We start from the raw sequence: 22,864 nt of genomic DNA on the forward strand, positions 1-22,864 counted from the left end.
ATTGTGCATATTTAATATCTTGGGCTATATTAGCATTTTTTTCAAAGCTTATATGGTAATTGAAGACATTGCTTTGGACAGATACGTGAAGACTATAACCTTACTTGACAACTCTGCCCACTTTGAGGGACCTTTAAAAGCATATAGGGATAGTGGAAGAGACTTTTATTACATAGAATTAACTATCCCCATCAGAAGCTGAGTTCAAATATCATTAGTAAAATAAGTGCTTTCAAGAGTTTAAAAATTAAAATTATACTTTCCAACCTGAAAATTACATATAAAATTTTTCAAATTAAACACACACACACACACACACACACACACACACACACTCATTTGAATTCATATTGTTGTCTCCTACTCCAAGAAGAGCAATTTCCTCCTATATTGGCTATCTTTGTAGAACTTTAAGTAATTTGCAAATATATTAGTGTTTTATAGTTACATTATATAGTCACATTACATAGTTAATGCTGCTTTTATGTCCTAAGGCGGAACATGGGGTTCATTATGCTGGTTCTAGCCAAATCTGATTGTTTTTCCTCCATGGAAGCATAAAGACAGAAGTTAGAGTAAGCACATAGAGTCTTGTAGCAGGATGACAAAGGAATTTTACATCTTTCATAATAAAACAATTGGGGTTATATACTGAGTGGCCATATTATTATGATCTCTGAACACATAATAATATGCCCACTCCATATATATATATATATATATATATATATATATATATATACTATCTAATAAAAGAATAATATGCAAATTGACTGTCACTCAGGACACAACATGGCCATCATAAGATGGCCTGCAGGAGAGGGCAGTTGTGGGCAGTTAAGGGTGATCAGGCTAGCAGAGGAGGACATTTGAGGGGGAGATGCAGGCCTGCAGGGAAGGGCAGTTGGGGGGGACCAGGCCTTCAGGAGAGGGTAGTTAGGAGGGACCAGGACTGCAGAGGGAGGGCAGCTGTGGGAGATCAGGCAAGAAGGGAGGGCAGTTAGTGGTGATCAGGCCAGCAGAGGAGGGCAGTTTGGGGAGACCAGGTCTACAAGGGAGGGCAATTGGGGATAACCGGGCTGGCTGGGGAGCAGTTAGGCATTGATTAGGCTGGCAGGGGAGTGGTTAGGGGGTGATCAGGCTGTCAAGCAGAATCAGTTAGGGGCAATCAGGCAGAGGCAGGAGAGCAGTTGGCAGTCAGCAGTCCTGGATTGTGAGAGGGATGTCTGACTGCCTAACAGGCAGTCAGACATCCTTCAAGGGGTCCCAGATTAGAGAGGGTGCAGGCTGGGTTGAGGGACACCCACACCACTGTGTATGAATTTTGTGCACCAGACCTCTAGTGTGTGTGTGTGTATGTGTGTGTGTGTGTGTGTGTGTGTGTGTAGAGGCCCAGTGCATGATTTTATACACAGATGGGGTCCGGCCAGCCTGGCCAGGAAGAGAAAACATGGGTGATTGGCTGGCCTGCTTGCTGGTCAAACTCCTAGTTGAATGGACAATTTGCATATTAGCCTTTTATTATATAGAATATATACTGAGTGGCCAGATTATTATGCATTCAGAGATCATAATAATCTGGCAACTCGGTGTATTTTATATGTCTATCTTTTTTAAACTTCTTTTTCTAGTGGTATATTTTTGTTGTATTTACAAATATATTGGTTCATGATGGATTAGATAAAAAATTCTGGTCCTTCACTGTAAATGGGTTGAGAAATACAGTTCTAAGGAACTTAATAATGTAGATTCTATTAAATAATAATTTAAAATATTATGCTCTAATATATTTGTTAGTTTTTTAAAGTGCTACAAAAATAACCAACATAAAAGGAAATTATTCTTCTTGAAATAGGAGACAACAACATAAATTCAAAATCTGGTGCAATTCATGTAACTGCTAACCAGTTACATGAATTGATAAAACTAAAATCAGCTTTAAAAATTCTCCATTTTCCCTTTTCAGTGGCTCAGTTTCTAAAATATATAAAATATAAATTTAAAATATATAACGGTAGGAAGTGTAGTCTTCTATGTTAATGAGTGTTGTAGCTAAAATTATTCTGAAGCTAAGTACAAAATGCCCACAGAATTTATCAGGCATTAACTGTAGCATATGCAAGAAAGTGATATAATTTTTTTATAATAACATAAGTTGAGTAATCAATAACATATATTGAAGATGATCTCAACTCATGTCCATGTATAGAATCCATACTGAGAAATCAAAAAATGTTAAATCACCCTTTCTCATCATTGTATCAGTAACTATGCACTAAATGGAGATCACATAAAATTGAAAACCTAATCTAATCTCCCAGCACCACTGTCAAATCACAGGCTAAGTATGTGTCTATACTGCACTGATAATGTATCATTTAATACTCAAATGTACTGTTTCTTAATGTTGTTATACTATAAGTCAAGTGCTAGACAAAAGGAAAAATCTCTGAAAAGTCAGCATAATTCCTAAAAATGACTACATTAATTATATTAACTAATTAAAATATATGCTGGTCATTTAAATTACTATGTTGATTTTACTGTTTTTCAGCTATAGAATCTATTGCTCAAATATCAAATTTCAGAGCTCTCATGGGGTCAGGAGATATTGAACATGCAATTACTACATGGTGTGGAGCCTTAGATAATTATCCAGTTTCAAAATCGTCCTTGATTTTATTTTTTCCTCTCATTTTGACATTCTTTGGACTACAGATTAAAATGGATGTGCTAATTTCTCTTTGACCATAAAGAGTTTCTCAAATCTATCTGACAGAAAACAGTTCCTTCTGTTTCAGTGATATTGACTTGTCTCTCTTTGAAACATTTCCTTCCAATTCATTTTCTTTGACCTCTTCTGCCTTCTCTACTTCACAGCCCCTTTTAAAAATAGATCCCCACGTGATTCAACTCTAAGCTTTTGGGTTAAATTTTAGAGCATTATGGGGCAGGTAACTCATTTCGTGTGTGTGTGTGTGTGTGTGTGTGTGTGTGTGTGTGTGTGTGTATGTTTTCGGATCATTCTTCACAAGCCTGGTCCTCTCAATTTTAACTAGCACTTATTTAGTTTCTGTCATAATATAGGCAATTGTTCTGGATACTAGGGTGGCAGAGCTAATTGTGCCAGAACTCCTGTGTCGGGGAGCTCATAGCAACATAATTACTTGCTTACATATCCAACAGGGATGACACAGATATATAATGCAGGATAACGCAGACTGCATTAAATTATGTAATATATGTAAACACTGCTTTGCACACTCGGCAGCAAATTTAATTCCTCTGGTTTGAGAAGGGGAAGTGGGTCCTTACAGCTGTGGGGCAAAGTTGGGAAGAGTGCTTCTGGCAGAACAAGATATTGCAGCCAAGAAAAGGCACAATACATTTTTAGAAAAGGCAATTAGTTTTGTGGAGGATTGGAATAGAATGCATAGGAGGAGAGAGAGCCTTGGAGAGGCTAGAAATGAGGCTTAAAAATAACTGTGACAAGTTGGCAAAGGACCTAGTACCCTTCACTCAGGAGCCCCAGCATCAGATTTATGTTAAAAAGCAGCACCATGAGTGAGGATGGGCACCTGCAGGAAGGAATACCACAGAAAGGACAGAGGTCTCTCAAGATCTCAGATCTGAAGGATTCAGAAGACTGAAGTGTCCATACAGCAGGCACTCTGAATCTTGGACACCATGGGGAATGTTCAGTGATTCAATAGGTCCCTTGTTCAGGAAGCTTTTATGGAGCAGGAGTGAGAAAAGAAAAACATGAATGGATTGTGGGCCTTGAGTTTAAAGCCATCTCTGGCACTCCATAACCTTAAACCAGTTATTTATTTAGTATATCTATGCCTCAGTCTCTTCATCTATATAAATGGGGCTTGATCATAGTTCCTAATTTATAAGGTTGTTAGGAGAGCTAAATGAGCATTAATCTGTATCAAGCAGTTACATTGCTTCTCAAGTAGTAAATACTCAACAAATGTTATTCTTTATGATGTTAACCATGCACAGTTTTGGTCCTTGCTTTTTATAAACCCATACTTTCACTAATAGCTAATATAAGAATGTGAAAAATAAGAAGCTAGGGAGAAATTAGTGAATTCCTACTTTGCTTTCCAAGTTGATTTTGTTTAAGATAAAGAGTTTCGGGTTTTTGTTTTGTTTTGTTTTGGTTCCCCCTTTACTTATTTGCTCCCTTAATCAGGTTATAGCTTCCTGATCACTCTGTAACATTTCTAACAACTCTTCCTTTGGAAAGAGTTGCTCAATTAAAGAGTCCTGTGATAGCACACCACTGTTTCTGCTCAGGGTTTGACTATTTGCTAAATATAACAACATTAATTATGCTTGAGATTACAGCATCATGACCTAAGCACATCTTATATTATGTCATTTATTCATTAAACTTCCATTAAGAAGGCAGATAGTGGTTATCATACTATTTCAGAAACACAGATAAAGAAGTCATAAGAAACCAAATTAGTCACTAGGGTTCAGAGAAGAAATCAGTAACAACTCTGAATGTAGGACTCATATGTTTTAATAGCCCTTACTCACACTTTTTTCTCTAAGGCAATGATTTTCAACTGTTATGCCACAAGAATTTATAAAACGTAATACTATTTATTCAGGGGTGCTGACCTCCTTTCCCTTAAATTGGCAAATAAAAAATGACAATAGGCAACACAAAAATAGCTATCTGGTGTGACTGAATCAAAATTAACCTTTTTTTGTTTTGTTAGGCGAAACAATTATTTTTGCAGAAGTTTAGTAATTAGTGTATGGTGTCATGAGATGAAAAACGTGGAAAGTCACTGCTGTTAGGCATAAAGAATAATGTAGAAATGGAAAACAGTATCGAAATTCCCTTACATTTCCCATTAATTTATGGTTTCATATTTTAAAAGAACTGCAGACGTACCTTCACTGGCATGTCGGTCTCTAAATATGCCCTTTGGGTGGACACTGAACCCTTCTATATCATGGACTGAAGAAGCCCTCCGTATACTGCAAAGGCTTTCTTTTGATCTGGAATGGGTCAGCTTGGAGCTTGACTGAAGCATGTCAGGGTAGAGTCGGTCCCACTGCCTTTTGGGAGAGGAATGGTCAAGAGGTCCAGATATATTCACCAACTGGGAACACTTGCTGGGCTGTATCAAGGCTTTTGTGTCATCTGCCTCAGAGGGGCTGCAGCTTTCCTTTGTAGGAGACTTAAAGTGCTTCATAGCCACTGAATCGTCACTGTGCTTAGAGGAATCAATCACGACCACATCAGGGTCTTCTTGCGGCAAGGACTGCTTTCTGGAAGTGAGGACTCTCAGGCCAGGAAACTTGAACCCAAAAAGTTTCCCTAAAGTAGAGACAGAAAGGAGAATTATTATAAGACAAAATATATACCCCTTAAAATAAACAAGCAAATATGTTTGGCTCATCTTTAAATGATGTGTAAGAAGATGTATTAGTCAACATTTAATTTACAGTTGGGAATGAGACAACTTGTAGAAAACTTCTCTGAGGGTAATACAAATTATCATGTGAGTGTAAGAAAGAAGTAAACATAATTTTACCGTGTTTTGGATAGGTAGATAGTCTCCAGAGATGTGAAAGCATTATTTGAATGACACAGGTTTTTTGTTTTAAGAAATTAAAAGTATATATTCACTATATACCCATTCTTTGAGGGTATTTGAAGGGAAGAACATAGCTTAGAAAGAACAAAAAAGAGATGGGGCACCGGGTATAGAAGGATCAGACACAGAATGGACTATAGGGTATGCATGCAGGTGTATGTGTTGGGGGGCTACTGTATTGCAAGTAGTGGGGAGGGCCTGAGGTGGAGGTGAGGAGCTGGCCTGACATAGCTGGAAGGTTTCTATTGGATAATAATGTGAGTTGAGTGTGGATGGAAAAGTGATGTCAATTATGTATGAAATGTTTCTTATTCCATTTGGAATTCTTGCAAGACTTTTGTTTTCAGAGAGAGAGATGTATGGTAAAGAGAGGAATTTCTTTTTACTGATTTTTTTTTTGTTCTGAAATCTGAGAATATAACTAAGAAACACATAAACTCATTGGTAGTGAAATTTAAATTAACAAAAGCATAACATTTAGTGTTGGCAATGAATGCTGGAGAGGATTGTGAACTGCTTCAAATTCTTTGGAAAGTCATTTTAGCCGAGACCGGTTTGGCTCAATGGATAGAGCGTCGGCTTGGGAACTGAAGGGTCTCAGGTTAGATTCCGGTCAAGGGCATGTACCTTGGTTGCGGGCAAATCCCCAGTAGGGGGTGCGCAAGAGGCAGCTGATCGATGACTCTCTCTCATCGATGTTTCTGACTATCTCTCTCCCTTCCTCTCTGTACAAAATCAATAAAATATATATTAAAAAAAATAAAGTCATTTTATAATACCCATTAAAGTAAAAACAATACACTTTTCATTTGCAAACTGCTACAAATTCTTTGGAAAGTCATTTTACAATATTCACTTTTCATTTGATTCAGCAGCCTCATTTATAGAAAATCACAAGCCACAAAAACTAGACATAATCTGAATATTCATTAGAATATTCTTCAATAGTTGAATACATTATGGCATTATTATACTTTGAAATCGTATGACATTCTTTAAAAAACAAGAATAATATATCTATGTTCTTGATGTTTGGAAGTGGGGAAAATATAATACATTGCATCTCTCTTGTTTGACACATCAAGCATGCATTCTTTTATAAATTAAAAAAAGCTAACACTTCTATCCTTAAAGAGAAATGAAAATATAAGAAAAAGCATCCAAATAATATTGTATAATTTAAAGATTTTTCTAAGAATCGTCTGCAAGAAAAAGCAGAGTTTCTAATTTGTATTGCCAGCCTAGTAGCCTAGGTCCACATCACCCATGCCTTTCCAACTACATGTCCTCATTCTAGTCATTCAGTTGGTGTCTTTGGGTTACCTTCTTGTATTCTCTGATGGTCAGGGGCACCATTATCTTTAATATATTTACTATGAATTTTTCCTCAGTGGACTCAAGGTGTCTTAACATGTGAAAGAACACTCATGAACTTTCCTGCATTTTATTTGAGTCTAATCTTCTAGTGGATGGTGTCATGCACACATATGTTTACTCCAATGATTCATAAATGTGTATCTCCAGCCTCAACCTCTTTTCTTTGTTCTAAAATTGCATTTCTAAAGGCCTCATCAACACCTTCATTTTGAATTCTTAATGACACCTCACAACCCAATAGCAAATCCAATCTCTTGCTCTATCTTTCCAAGCCCAGCCCTTTCTTTCCGTGAATGGCATTACAATCTACCTAGTTCTATAAGCCTGTGACTTGAGACTCATTGTAGCTACTGTTCTCTCTTACCTCCATCCCCCATATCTGATCAGTCCCCTAACTGTGTTCATTTCACCTCTGGAATATCTTTTTAGCGATATTCATTCATAATAATCATTTTCACTTCTCTCATTTCCACTGCTCTCACTTTTGTCTAAGCTACTATAGGTTCACCTGATTTCTTGCAATGGGATGCAAATTACTTTCCACATCACATCATATTGTCCATCCTTTAAAAATAGTTTTCTATCTTTTAAGAAAAAGTCACTTGTGATCACATAGACTATGATTTAATCTTTCCCTGCTCCTCATAATTCCCTGCGTTAGGAATGAAGGCAACTCTGTCTCCATTCTGCAGCTGCATAGTTCCTCCCTCACCCTCCAGGATCCAGTCATGTGGACTTTATAATTCATTTGGAGACCTGTGCTTCTTTCCAGCTTTCTTGTGTTGATAAATTTTACTCTTCCCACTTTGTACATCCTTTAGGTTTTAGCTCCAAAATTCATTCCTTTGGAAAAATGTTCCTTCCTTCTGAACTAGACTAGCATCCCCTTTATAACTTCCACCACAGTTGCCTAGTTATACACTTGTTGACGTTCTTATTTATCTTCCTTAGTGGACTGTGGGCTCATAAGTGAAGGGCCCTTGTATGTTTTGCTCACCAAACCCCATCTCTGACGGGATGCCTGAATTTAGTAAATAACTTTCCATAAGCAGATGCCAAACTGAAAATGTGCTTCAATCCTTACTGTTGAAAAACTAGAATATTTCATTGCTATGACCAACTTAATTAGATAATTTTAGTCTCCTGAAATTGTATTGACCCCTATTTACCCAAAAATTATTGAGTTGAACTTGGTAGCTCATGGAAATGGTGAACTGTATAGCATGTACTATAAACTTGATATAGCTCTTAGGAGTATTGTAAATTTAATCTTTCTTCAGTGTTTATTAATTGCTACTATTCTGATCTTAGAGCATACAAGTGTTTTCAAACTCATTATCATCTAGTGAATTTTATGAAAAACACCCATTCAGAAAATTTTAGAACTAAATAGTTTTATTTACTATTGTACACTTTCATTTGTAAGCTAGTAGACACCTAATTAATGGTGTCAAATATAATTGAAATAAAATTGATCTTTCTGGTAGAAGACATGACACAATGCACAGACAAACCCCGAGTATGTTGAAAATTAAACTCATTTTTAAAATTTAAGTTTTTCCATCACTATTTATCCCAACTATGGTCTCTTCCACCTTCACCTATCCCCCTTTACCCCTGAAATCACCCAGCCTGTTGCTCATGCCATGAGTTCTCTCTCTCTTTTTTTCTTTTTTGCTCAATTCTTCCACCCCACCCCCACTCAGCTGTCTTCCTGCTCTCTATCTATGAGCATTAAGCCATTGATTAATAAAATGCAGAAGAGATAATGAATCTGTGCAACTAGGATTAAATAACAGCGTATTACAATAACTGTTTTGCAGGCATTTTCACATAATTCTACTGGCAATGTTTATATGCTCAAGTAAATTGGCAAGTTAAAAATTAGTGAACTGCATCAGAATCATTTGATTAGTTTTTAATCCACATGAAATTGAATAATAAAGCAGTTTACAAATCAATTCTGTAAGCTTATTATAATGGCCTGAAGGGCAATGCTTATTTTTACTCATTGTTCATCATTTACATTGCTCTCTTCTTTTATTATTATTATCATTATTTTTTAAATATATTTTATTGATTTTTCACAGAGAGGAAGGGAGAGGGATAGAGAGCGAGAAACATCGATGAGAGAGAAACATCGACCGGCTGCCTCCTGCACTGCTCTCTTCTTTTGAAAGACAATTCACTGCCTTTCTTAAATTAATGATCACACAAGGCGTGTAGTTTGCTTGTATAGTTTAGTCATGTACTAGGTGGTACAGATGTTTTTTTCTGCATGACTAGGTTAATATGACCATGTTATATTGTATTATAGATTTAGCTGTCTAACTGCCGTTCACCCGGAAAGAATACACATTGAGAATTTTTCTTAGTGCCGGCACTTCCAGGCATGAAATAGAAACACTAAGTGAGTGTAGTCCTGTTAGGATCTTAACACTGAAAAACACTCTTGTAAGTCAAGTCTTTGTATTCCATTATATATCTAGTAGAAGCCCATTGCATGAAGACTTTTGCAATAGGCCTTGCTTCCCCTGGCTGCTGGCACCGGTTTTCCTCCAGCACCAGGGACCCAGTCCTTTGCTCTGGCCACCATCTTCAGTCTTTGCTCCAGCTGGAGCACTGATCCTGTAGCTCCCTTGGGCCCCCACCCTCTCCCTCATAGCAGGCATCCTGCCCTGCCTGACGCTCCCATGCCTGCATGCATGCTGCCCAGAGTCCCAAAGTGGCTGGAGGGTGTGGCCACCAGCATCTTTGTCAGGTTAATTTGCATCCTCATTCTTGATTGGCTGGTGGGCGTTGCAAAGTGATGTTCAATTTGTATATTTCTCTCTTATTAGTGTAGATTCTAACTTGAACAGCTAAAATACAGTTTAGCCTAGTTACTAAAATATTCAATAAATCTGAAATCAGAATAGCTGAATGTTTTGTACACATATTTTACACATTCTCCAAAATAAATATAAGCATTGATAAACTACTTGTATGAACATAATTTTGCTTAAATATACCACTTTCATATAAGAAGATATGTAGTTTCTGATATACCTGAACTTATAGTAACAATTATGACAAGGTCTTTCTTTGGAAGGTTTTTTTGTGGAGCTGTTAAATATGTTAGAAGCTGCATCTTCATGTATCTTGTATCATATTGAACTAAAAGCTTTTTACTTGTCAACCAAGAAGGCACATTGATATCCCCATTGTCTTTTTCTTTGAGAACTCTAGAATTACAACTTTAACTAAATATGTAAAGATGTGAAATACTTGGCCCATAGTCAAGAAATCAGGGTAAAGTCAGAATAAAACAGTAGTTTCCCTGACTTAATTTCAGTTTACTCAAGATTTTCTGTTTTCTTGGGCTATGAATATCCACCTGAGGATCTAAGGAAAATCATAACTCTCTCCTCTAAATAAATGTAGGTAAATACATACCAAAAATTTCATTTATTGTCTCAGAGATTGAACAATGACCACCCTCCTTTCCAAAATCAAAAACCTTCTATTAATCTCCCTTAGAATCTCCTAGGATTAGTTGACTGTTAATATTACTTCCGGTTTTGACTTACTTTGCTTATACCTTTGTGTTAATTACAGTTCTCACAAAATTATAGCAGTCAAAACTACATTTCTATCCTCTCTCCTGTGGTAAAGGGACTTTAGAAAATGGTTTTGCTAAACATTCCCAAATTGAAAATATCTTATCAATCTGAACTGTTCATTCCCGCCCTCCCTCCCCCAGTCTCTCTCCTGAGAGCTAGCTCTCATCTAGTAAAGTTTGGAAGATTTTGACTACAAACAATTTGACTACAAACAATTTTTATATTAGGATTATACCTAGGAATGTTAGAATATTTCTTGCAGAAAAATAGTATTTTTGAAATATCTTCCATATATTCATAATTACTGAATTTCCTCACAGCTACAAATTCCCAACCATTCAATTGGTGGAATTTCTCATCATTTCTACAAATTCTTAGAACTTTGATTATCTATTAATCAAAACCCAGATAATATACATTGGAAGCATTTTATTCTCTCTTGTTTCTGCTTAGATGAATTATGGATTGAAAAGAAGAAAGAAACTTAAGCTCAAACAGTCATGTAAATTAGAGAATATAGTGGGGTAAAGAGAGGGCATATGTGGGTGAGGTGGGCAGCAGGATTGAGGATGTTATGAAGGCCATAAAGTAGAGATGCTTCCCCTTACAAAGGATTAGTGTGGTGAGAGGTGTCTTCCTTTGGATCCCTGGTAGTAGACTGTGCAAAACTTTCAGTGGGTGTTCCCCAGAGACATCCCTTTGCGGGAGGGAGGAAGGCAGGCCTGGGCAGAGCAAGGTAAAGGGCTATGCAAGTGCAGCTGCAGCATCAGAAGTCCTCCTAGAGCTGTGCAGCTGGGTAGCCCTCCCACAGCATGCTCCACTGAAGCCAGGGTAGCTGGACTTTGGATCCCTCCAATAGCTATCACTGCTCCAGCCCGACCACAGGAAGGGCCATGGCTTTGGATAAGGCAGTTTCTTGCCTTTGACAATCCCCAGGGAGGGGCAGAACCATGTGTCCACACAGATGACATTCCAGTAGTGTGGTTCCAGCCCAGAGGAAGGTGTTTGCTGAGGGGCATAGTATACAGCCCAGAGGGGAGGGATAGCCAGCTTTTGGTCTAGAAAAATCATGATCTAAATTAAGTTTTATTACCAACTATTATCACACACACACAAAAAAATTTTTTTTTGAATTAAAAATTTGAGATGTGCTTTGCTAAAAATCACTTTGACTGCATCTCACAATTAAATTAGAAGCCCTTAAATCACAATGAATTTTTTTTTCTCTCCAGACAAATAGCTCTGGAGGTGCAGAGAAACATGACTTCAATTTCTGAGAAACAACATTTCAGATTTTATGGGGGAAACAGAGATCTTCCATATATCTGCCTTTTCTTTTTAGGGAGAACATTTCTGTAGAGGTACTGGGCAAGGAAAGAGGGTTTCCTGGTCCTAACTATAGAAGGAGGTATATGCAATGCTGCCCAGGGGCTGCCAGGGAAACCCAGACTATTGTGCAAGATGGCGGCAAACTGCAGTGAGGCTGGGGGAAAGTATCCTTCCATGTTAACTGAGTCCTGACCCAACTCACCTGGTTCGTGGGTGACAAATGGGTCAACGTGGCCAGTCTGGGCCTGGTACTAGCAATCACACAAGATCACCAGGGAGTACACCCACTTAGTAAACCTAAAGCTAAACATTGGGACTGTTTAAAGGAGCAGATGTGGTGAGGAAGGCCTTGGTAAAAGAAGCTTAGTAGAACATTTTCTAGGGCAAGGGATAGCAGAGAAAAAGCAAGATCTTACAATGAGGCAGGAAGTAAAGGACCCAACAGAAATATTGAACCCAACAGTGCATGGGGCACCTGTGTGCAGGCCGGGAGGTTAAGGCTGCGGCGTGTGTGAGAGCAACATCAGGGGCTACAGCAGCAGAGAACCTCCGGGCCAGGTTCACACAAGTCTGAGCGGCACTGCTTCCAGCCGGGCCAGGTCATCACGAGAGTAAAGAAGCAGAAAATGCAAGTGTGGGAGAAGGGAGCTAAGGCAGCCAGGGCAGGGCAGTGGACTGCTTTTAGCCACCTGAGGTTGTAATCCCAAGGCCGTGACATTGGGTAAGGCAGTTTCTTGCCTTTGAAGGAGGGAGTGGTAAGGAAAACAAACACATCAGTGTTCCTTCACAAGGTTCCAATGTGATAACTGCTGAATAAATCAATGTATGACTTATAATAGCTGCTTTCTTGTTTGTCTTCCATTGATTTCTTCCTTTTCCAAAAGCCAAGTTAAACAATCCATTCAAATCGTGTGAAAATAATAACATGTTTGCCTAGACTGACTCAAAATGATCGGGTAGTTATAATATTGACAGAGATTTTCTTCATAGGATATTCTAAATACAAATGGAATGAACATCAACCCAAATGTTGTATGATGAGGGTCTCTGCCTGATTTGGGGGTTGTTAAGTAACAAAAGCTTCCAAATTTTAATTATATGCATATATATATATATATATATGATATGTGTGTGTGTGTGTATGGTGGGGAGGGATGCTGATGAAGGGATATATGTGTGTGTGTGTGTATGGTGGGGAGGGATGCTGATGAAGATATGCTGATTTAAGTTATTAACATTCATTGTTAATGAAGAGACGATACATACTATTTTCCATCTACCAGCAATTTTCTTTACCTTAAAAATAGAATTTTGCCCAAATCCCACGGAGAAACATAACATAAAATCAATTGTAACTTATGACTGAACTTTTCCCAGCTTTTCATTAGCAGCCATGCCATAGTTCCTTTTTCTATATTAAATGTAATCTTTAAAAAGAAGAAACTTCTAAACACATAATAGAAAACATAGTTAAAACCTTTAATTAAATTCATCTGAATAATAGATTATTTCTAGGTAATAATGCTTGTTGAAAGAGAAATTATATTAATACTAGAGGTCCAGTGCATGACATTCATGCACTGGAGGAGGAGAGAGAGTCCCTCAGCCTGGCCTGTGCCCTCTTACAATCCGGGACCCATCAGAGTATGTCCACCTGCTGGCATAGGCCTGTCCTCCCATAGGCCTAAGTCTGCAGGCGGACATCCCCTGAGGGGTCCTTGGCACTGCTGCGGAGTGGAGGTGGAAGAGGCTCCCGCTACCACTGCTGTGCTCACCAGCTGTGAGCCTGGCTTCTGGCCCAGCAGCACTCCCCCTGTGGGAGCACACTGACCACCAGGGGGCAGCTCCTGTGTTGAGCATCTGCCCCCTGATGGTCAGTGCACATCATAGTGACTGGTCTTCCATTGTTCAGTCGATTTGCATATTAGCCTGTTATTATATAGGATACCAGCCTTTATCTTTGAATTAAAGGATGACACTTTCAGCTCCAATGGAAAATCATAAAAACACTGTGACTGCCCTTTTATGAACCAGATATTCTGAAAATGTATTTGTCCCTGAGCTTGAGGTTTGAAAATTGAAGTACAAATTTGAGAAAGTAATGCAGCTATTCAAGAAAATACATATTTTATGTGTTAATCATTCAAAACATGGAGTCCAAATCATAGAAACACATTTTAAGGCTAAACTTAGCCAGATAATTCCCCAAATTATCAACTTTATTCTGTGTGTGGAGATAGCTTCAGTCAAAGCTTTTAGAGTAACTCAAACTTTTATTTTTAGTAAGGATGAAAGTAAAGTTCTGCTTTGATTTGGGAAAGTATAATTTTAATCATTTCGCAGATAATTAAAGATAATTATAGTACCTTAATGAAATTAAATATAAAGCTCTCTTTTGAAAATTATTGAGAGAATAGAAATGATAGAAATTTAACTTTATTTTGCTAAATTTTTACATTTAGTTTCACTTAAAATTTATCTTTATAGTTTTGTATAAATACTAATTAAGTTAGTCCAGTAGTTTCCAAAATGTAGTGGGTATCACAATGATCTAAGAGTTTGTTAAAACATGGATTATTGAATTTCTGTATTTTTTAAAAAAATATATCTATAACTAATGTTTTTGTTATGTGTTTTTAAAAATATATATTTTATTGATTTTTTACAGAGAGAAAGAGAGAGGGATAGAGAGTTAGAAACATCGATGAGAGAGAATCATCAATCAGCTGCCCCTTGTACACCCCCTACTGGGGATGTGCCCGCAACCAAGGTACATGCCCTTGACCGGAATTGAACCCGGGACCTTTCAGTCCACAGACCGACGCTCAATCCACTGAGCCAAACTGGTTTGGGCGAATTTCTGTATTTCTTAATCAGCTGTTCTGATGTAAGGCCCATGAACCTGTATCTCAAACCTGTTGTGAGGAGATGCTGATGGTCTTATACTTGGAGAACCACTGAGTTAGACAATCTGGCTAGTGCTGATTAAATAGGAATAAAACACTAATTACTCAATGTAATAATACTATTCATTCAATTTATATATTATATGAATAAGTATTGGGTATTTACTATTTACAAAATGGGTATAACTGCACAGATTAGAGCTAAACAAGTTAAAAACAGAATAAATTCATTTTCTGTTTGGCAGTATATTGTTAAATTAATATTTTTTAAATTTAAGGTAGGTTTTCTGTGGAAGGCAGTATGGAGTTACCTAAAACAATTAAAAACAGAACTGCCAGTACCCAGCAATTCCACTTCTGGGGATGTAACTGAGGAAACCCAAAACACTCATTCAGAGGAATATACGCACTCCCAAGTTCACTGCAGCATAATTTACAACAGCCAAGATTTGGAAGCAGCCCAAGTGCCCATCAGTAGATGAGTGGATTACAAATCGGTGGTACATATGTACAGTGGAATACTGCTCAGCTGTAAAGAAAGAATTCTTATGCTGGCTGGGTGCTCAGTTGGTTAAAGTGTTGTCCCATACAAAGAAATGTGGCAAGTTCTTTTGATTCCTGGTCAGGGCACAAACCTAGATTGTGAGTTTAATCCACGGTTGGGGCAAATATGGAAGGCAATGATAGATGTTTATTTCTCTCTTTCTCTCTCTCTCTCTCTCTCTCTCTCTCTCTCTCTTTCTCTCTCTCTTTCTCAAAACCAACAAAAGCATATCCTCAGGTTAGGATTAATTAAAAAGAAGAAGAAGAAGAAGAAGAAGAAGAAGAAGAAGAAGAAGAAGAAGAAGAAGAAGAAGAAGAAGAAGAAGAAGGAAATCTAACTTTTTGAGAGAGCATGGATAGACCTAGAGAGCATTAAGCTAAGGGAAACAAGCCAGGCAGAGAACGCCAAATACAAAAGTACCACAAGATCTCACTTATATGTGAAATCTAATCAAAATGAGTAACAAACACATTTAGAGAATGGTAAATTTTCTCAATCTCCCTCAGTAAATTGTTGTTGTTGTTAATCCTCAGGTGAGGATATTTTTTACATTGATTTTTAGAGAGACTGGAAGGTGGAGAGAGAGAGAGAGACATATTTGTGAAAGTGACACATTGATTGGTTGCCTCCAGCACACCTGCAACCCTTCCGTGTGTGGGACCCAGACACTAACCACTGAACCATGCTGGCCAGGGCTCCTTGAGAAGTTTTTAACAAATTAAAGTATGTGTGTCTTTGTGTGTGTGTGTGTGTGTGTGTGTGTGTGTGTGATATATATATATATATAGAGAGAGAGAGAGAGAACCAGACCGGTGATTCTAGATTCCTGGTATAAAAGAGAAGAAATATAAAACTCAAATATACTTGTGAATAATGTAATATGAAGCTTAAAAAAGTATTTCACTTAAAATAATAAAAGCAGCATTTTCTTAAACTTGACAATAATAAACTTTGAAATTAATAGTGTAAGCTAAAACACATAATTTATTATCTTCCACATTGTACAAATATATAAGAGCCAAAAGAGAGAGAGAGAGAAAAAAAAAGAGAGAGAACTTGTTTTCCCATTAGTATTATTTCCTTTAGATGTGGCTTCCTTTCAGTTAGTAAAATAAACAACAAACACAAAACCACACAATTTTTTTTTGCTAGTCTGTATCATTTCCACTTTTTAGATTGTGGAGTTTTTATAGAAGCCATCAAGATAAAAAAAAAAATTAGCTATATCCTTTACTTGGTATTTATATTTATTACATAGCAATTTGTTCACTCAATTGTGCAGTGTTTTATCAGTTTGATAGATAGACCTATCAAAACAGTACTCTCCACTGTACTTGCTTCACTCTAGGGACATAAGTCATCTATATGTGACTGGTCCTATATCCTCAACAAAGAATAAGTTTGTGAAAAATTAGTTCCTCCTAGAGAAAGCTCTTCGCTTTTCCTGTGTAGAGTTCCTCACCCTGAAACTATTTGTCCTGAGAAATGTCCCACCACTCCATTTAGTGCAAAACAGGTTTCCGGTTTCCAGAACTTAGTCAGGGCCATGTATCAAAGTCCCTTTTTATAATCCATCTTTCCTATTGTACATTTAGGTCCTTTTCTTTCATTTAATATTCTCAATTTAATACTTCACTTCCTTTTCATTACTGTTTCTTGTGTTATTAGCTCACATTTTTTTCCTTTATTTTGTCTACAATTCAAGAGAAGCATTTAAACATACAGAAACCCCCATGTTCTCAGTTGCTTTTTCCCTATTACTCTCATTTAAATCCCACCACTTGGGGACACATAGACACATACACACTCCTTATTTAGATTATGCATTAAATATTTTCAAGGTAAGATGTTTCTTGGGTAGGGGGGAGATGTTCCGGCATTTAATTTCCATTTATTTATTTATTTATTTATTTATTTATTTATTTATTTATTTATTTATTTTCTTTATTGATTAAGGCATTACATAAGTGTCCTTATCCCCCCATTGCCCCTCCCACACCCCCAACTAATGTCCTCACCCTCCTAGTATCTGTGTGCATTGTTTATGCTTATATGCATGCATACAAGTCCTTTGGTTGATCTCTCCCTCTTTTTGTTTGTTTATTGTATGTCCATCCCTGGAACAACAATGATAAAAATAGCCAATACAATTATCTTTTTCAGTTCTAAAAAGTTATGATAAGTTATACTTGAAGAATAAAACCAGTAGGAGTTACCAAAGATCAGAGATAATAAAATGTAGGAATTGTATCATATCAGAATTAACAAGCATAATTTGTCTCTCTCTCATTTTTCTGTTGGATCTAACAATCAACTTTTCAAAACCTGACACCAAATAAAAGGAAATGTAGAGCCTACAGGGATAGAAGGGTATAATCTGAACCCAGTTTACTGGTTGTGTGTAATTAGCCTTTGTAATGCTCTGGAAACAGTTTTTCTTGCATATCTATACTCTTGTCAATGATTCCCTTAGGATTGACAGCTGTAGTGTGGGGAAACCATTTGTGTTCACAATGTAAGAAATTATCTCTGCTGAATATGCTCGCATTTGCACATGAGATACTATTTTAATCACAGTGTACAGTAGCATCGATAATGTACTATATCCTGGAAGGCTACTGTCTAGATTATCTTCCATTTGAGATCACCGTTTCAATTCTCCATTTACATTTTAGTTTGTAATGAGTACTTTCTTTATTTAAAAAGTATCCCATCTCTGCCATTCTGATGATACAACTTTCCCTTTTTCATGTCCATCCAATTTGATGAATGATGCAAGACAATCACTTTATGGGAAAAATAAAAAATTTGACCATTAAGAGGCAAAAATAGGCATCCCACGAAACAAATTACCTGATTGACATTTATGACCAACATACAGGCTGTTATTACCTTAAGTATACTCTCAGGAATCTTTTAATTAGGACTGAATTTGTTAGTGAAAAAAAAATCAAAGTACTCAACAGCTTAAAAGAATAAGGCTTTGGTATCACAATGGTTTTTTATAGTACTTTGATTTCATTTCTAAATACATCACTTGGGAGATTGACAAATTGATGATTTTGATAGAGAATCTTCCCTAAGTATAATATTGTTCAGAGTAAAATATTCAGAATAGTAGAATAATATTATATTAAAATATATTTGTCCTAACATTGCTTTAACAGAATACTGTACTGTCACTTAGACATAACTAAAAAGGTAACTGGTATTGTAAAAATTTATCAGTTGATGTACATATGATCTAGCATTATTATCATTACAACATATACTTTTGAGAACATGGTTTTTAATTTTTATACATATATTTAAATATTAAGTTTTGTGATAAGGCTTTCATCTTCCCACAGACAATGACAGATACCTAAATGCTAATTTTCTCAGGGATCATCCTAAAAATCATAAGTCAATAGGGAGTCAAATAAAAATACCCATAAACTATGCCTAAAGAACAGTTAGAGAAAGAGACATTACAAACTTCAATTTACATGTAAGAAGGGATATGAATGTTCAAAACCAGCAGAACTGTCTCAGGAGAGCACACTGCCATAGCATTGGGCACAAAGTAAGTGGGAAGAGGGTATACCCAAGTGTCCTTGGAGTGGTGGAAGATATACACGTTAGGTTTACTCTCAGAAGAGGGCTGCCCCTGAGGAGGCTAGTGACCCGGATGAACAGAGCACTGGTTACTAGAGAGACAATAGAAAGTGGCTTGGAAAGTGCACAAGACCCAGAGAGTCGTCTCAGAAAAGCATTACTCCTTGGAGATGTGGGGAGAACTTCAAAGGTGGACTTGTCCCTTGGGAAGAGGGAAACAAGTAGGCAGCTGAATATAAGGTCCCTTTGCTAATATAAAAGAAAAAGTAACAATTATTAAACCAATAAAGCCCAGCCAATAAACCAATAAATCAGTGGATGAGCGTCGACCTATGAACCAGAAGGCCACAGTTCAATTCCAAATCAAGGCACATGCATGGGTTGGGGGCTCGATCCCCAGTAGGAGGCATGCAGGAAGCAGCTAATCAATGATTCTCTCTCATCATTGATATTTCCATTTCTCCCTCTCCCTTCCCCTCTGAAATAAATAATATTATTTAAAAAAATAATCCAATAAAGAGTAGTTCTTTGGAAAGAAAAGTACTAATAAAAAATTTAGGTGGAGGAAACAAACAAATAAATGAACAATCGGAAAACTGTCACAAAGGAAATAACTGTAGAAACAAAATACTTTAGCATACCATAAAAGATGACTGTGCACAATTCTATTAAAATAAAAATTTAAAGTCTACATGAATAATTTCTAGAAAACAAAATTTAACAAAATTAATACTGGTTGAGCTGAATAATTGACTAGACCAATCTCTGGAGGAAAACAAAAACAAAAGAAAAAACAAGAAACTTGTTCAAAAGCTACTACATTGGTAAGTACCAGGCCTAGATCATTTCACAGAAGAATCTAACTTAACTTTTGAATCTAGATAATACACAAACTATTTAAAGAGTTCTGTAGCATAAAAAAAAATAAGAGAAGAAACTCCAGATTATTTTTTACGGAATTATAACATTCATATAAATATCTATGAACTTGCACATACACACAGAACATTACAGAATCTCTAATGAATATCAATGCAATAATTTTAAGTTCATAATTCATTTAAGATGAAGTTATTCAAGATCACATTACAAATAAAGTTCATCATGTCTAAATGTGTTTCCTTTTAGAGACACAAGGATGATTTTATATCAATAAATTTCATTCATAACATTTACCACAAAAATAAGAAAAGAATAGTGCACCCATTTTGAGAGATACTGAAAGCCAAGTTACACATTTCAGCACCCTTCTCAATAAATATGTCAGTGGAGACTGTCTTAAAATTATAAAGCACATACAACTTAGTCCATATGCCATCATTTCAATTAATTGGGAACATTGATGACCTGCACACAAAATTTAGGAATCAGGCAAGATGCTCACTGACAACCGCTTTTTAATATGTTGAAGGGAATAGCTGGTACAATTAGAAAAAATAAACTATTAGATGCATAAGAATTGGAAAGGTAATGCACTCTATGAGAGTCAATATATAAGCCACTTACAAACTAATAAACATCACTAAGATAGTAGAATATAAAATGAACCTACTTAAAAAATCTGTAGCCTTAAAAATATGAAAGAAAAGATTCTATTTATAATGGCTGCAACAAAATAGTAAATGTCAAGTAGCAAACAAAACAATGCATTTTAAAAGCACTCCTAAAAACACAAAAATTAAACTTAAATGAAAATACATAAAGTACACAATTTTATATAGAATGGACTCAATGTTATAAAGATTTTAACTTCCTTTAAATTAATTTATAAAGTTAATGTGCATTTAATAAAAATATTAAAGGGATTTTTTTTCTATCTAGATATGTTGTTTCTAAAGTTCATCTAAAGTGGTAAGCAAGAAATAAACTCCAACCCCCTAAAAATTCATATCAAAAAAAGCATTTCATGTCAGATATTTAAAAATGTGTTATTCTGGAGGATAAATAGACCACAATAAAGTTGAGAAGTAGATGAAAGTACACAGGAAGTTTAGTATGTGATAAAGGTAACATCTCAAATTCCTGGTAAAAAGATAGATTTTCTAATAAATAAAGAAGAAACAGCCATTGATAAAATGGTCAATTAAATTGATACCATGCACTATAAAACAAACTAAACTTAAGTGTACCAGAGATCCTAAAACATAAAACCATACAAGTTCTAGATTAAATATAAATATACTTACAACCTTGGAGTACTTAAAGCTTTTGTACTTGACTTAAGAATTCAGAATAAAAAAAAAAAAAAAAAAAAAAAAAAGATTGATGAATTTAGCCAAATTAACAACAACAACAAAAATCAGGAAAAAAAGATAAAAAAAACACACAATGTATTTGCTGCAGAAGTGATTTGTAACTGATTCCAAAATTTGAAAGAACAAAAAAAGCAAAAAAAAAAAAAAAAAAGCAAAAAAAAAAGTATGTAAGAAATAGATGACAGAAAATATATTTGTGGTGCTTAAATATATGAGCATCACTCATGATAACAGAAATGTAAATTAAAACTAATTGAGATACTACTCACCTAGCAGAATGACAAAAATCAAGAGGGCTGACTCACTCTGTTAGTATTGCTTTGGGGAAAATGTCTACCACACTGCTTATAATAGTGTGAAATGGTTGAAACCATAGGAGGGGAGTTGGCCAGTATCTGAAAAAGATTATGAATGCATCTACACTATGACCCAGGAATCCCACATATAAAACCTAACCTAAAGATGCTTAATCCAAAAATATACATTTACACATATGGAAATATATATGCAAAATTCATCCTGGCATTATCTGTGGTAGGGAAAGTTTGTAACAACCTAAATGTCCATCGTAGGGGACTGGTTGAATTTATAATGTTATATACAAGTCATTTGGCTTTGAAAGCAGCTGATTGATTCTGTAAGGCGCCAAAGAACTTCAGCTATGGCTTTTGAAAGTAGAAAGTTATTTTACTTAAAATGTAAACTTGTTTTGAGAACTGAAATAGTGAATGAAGAGTGTATGAAAATAATTACAACAGCAGAATATCAAGCACACTATGTACATATTACTTTTACTTACGGTTGATAGTTTTGACTGGTAATATTGGGTTTACCCTTTCTGGGGAAGCAGCATTTTCCTCATCTGTCACATATTCAAAATTAATGATGAACATCATCGCCACACCCTCTTGATTTTTCACTGGGATTATGTGTGTGTTACAAATGAAAGTGGACCCTGAGGAAATGAAAGAAGAGAGTTAGGTTAAAAATATGCCAACATTTTGCAGTATCATCATATTAAAATTTTAATAAAACCATATAGAATTTTCTATCTTACATGATAATTAAAATTAAATAAAAATTCTTTTATCTTCTTCTTATTGTACATGCTTGTATTGCAATTAGTATACATGCTTTTATTGCAATAAATAATGCAGTAATATGTTAAGCCACATCATGGATTTGCACAACCTTGATTCCTTCCCCAGGGTAGCTGGTACAGTAACTTCATATACATTTTCCCCCACCCCCAATATTTACTATAACTAAATATTAAGTATCATTCATTATCAAAAAATTGCACTATTTTCTATTTTAAAAAGTTATATAAATGGTACATACATGTTATTTACAATTAGCATTTTTTTCAATTACAGTTTATAATCAATATTATTTTATATTAGTTTCAGGTGTACAGCATTGTGGTTAGACATTTATATAATTTACAAAATAACCCCCCAATAAGTCTTGAACCCACCTGGCACCATACATACTCATTATAATCTTAGTAACTATATTTCCTATGCTGTGTTTTATATTCCCATGAATATTTTGCAAATATCAATTTGCACTTCTTGAAAAAATACTTTAGTTTTTATTTCACATTTTATTACTATATATTTACTTA

The 22,864-nt window shown here is 35.8% G+C and overlaps 1 protein-coding gene across 6 annotated transcripts in view; it reads right to left on the bottom strand.

The window, feature by feature from the left end:
* Positions 1–22,864, bottom strand: part of KCNH7 (potassium voltage-gated channel subfamily H member 7) — a 397,831-nt gene that overhangs the window by 125,542 nt on the left and 249,425 nt on the right. For all 6 annotated transcript variants that reach the window (XM_084891929.1, XM_084891928.1, XM_084891930.1 and 3 more), the window contains exons 3-4: positions 22,037–22,192; positions 4,919–5,347 (exon numbers count right to left, since the gene is read on the bottom strand). In XM_084891929.1, coding sequence (XP_084748055.1) covers positions 4,919–5,347; positions 22,037–22,192 — 585 coding nt within the window. The remainder of the gene's footprint in view (positions 1–4,918; positions 5,348–22,036; positions 22,193–22,864) is intronic.

The sequence above is a fragment of the Pipistrellus hanaki genome (assembly GCF_964339955.1).
Source record: "Pipistrellus hanaki genome assembly, chromosome: 8".
In the NCBI taxonomy this organism is placed as follows: Eukaryota; Metazoa; Chordata; class Mammalia; order Chiroptera; family Vespertilionidae; genus Pipistrellus; species Pipistrellus hanaki.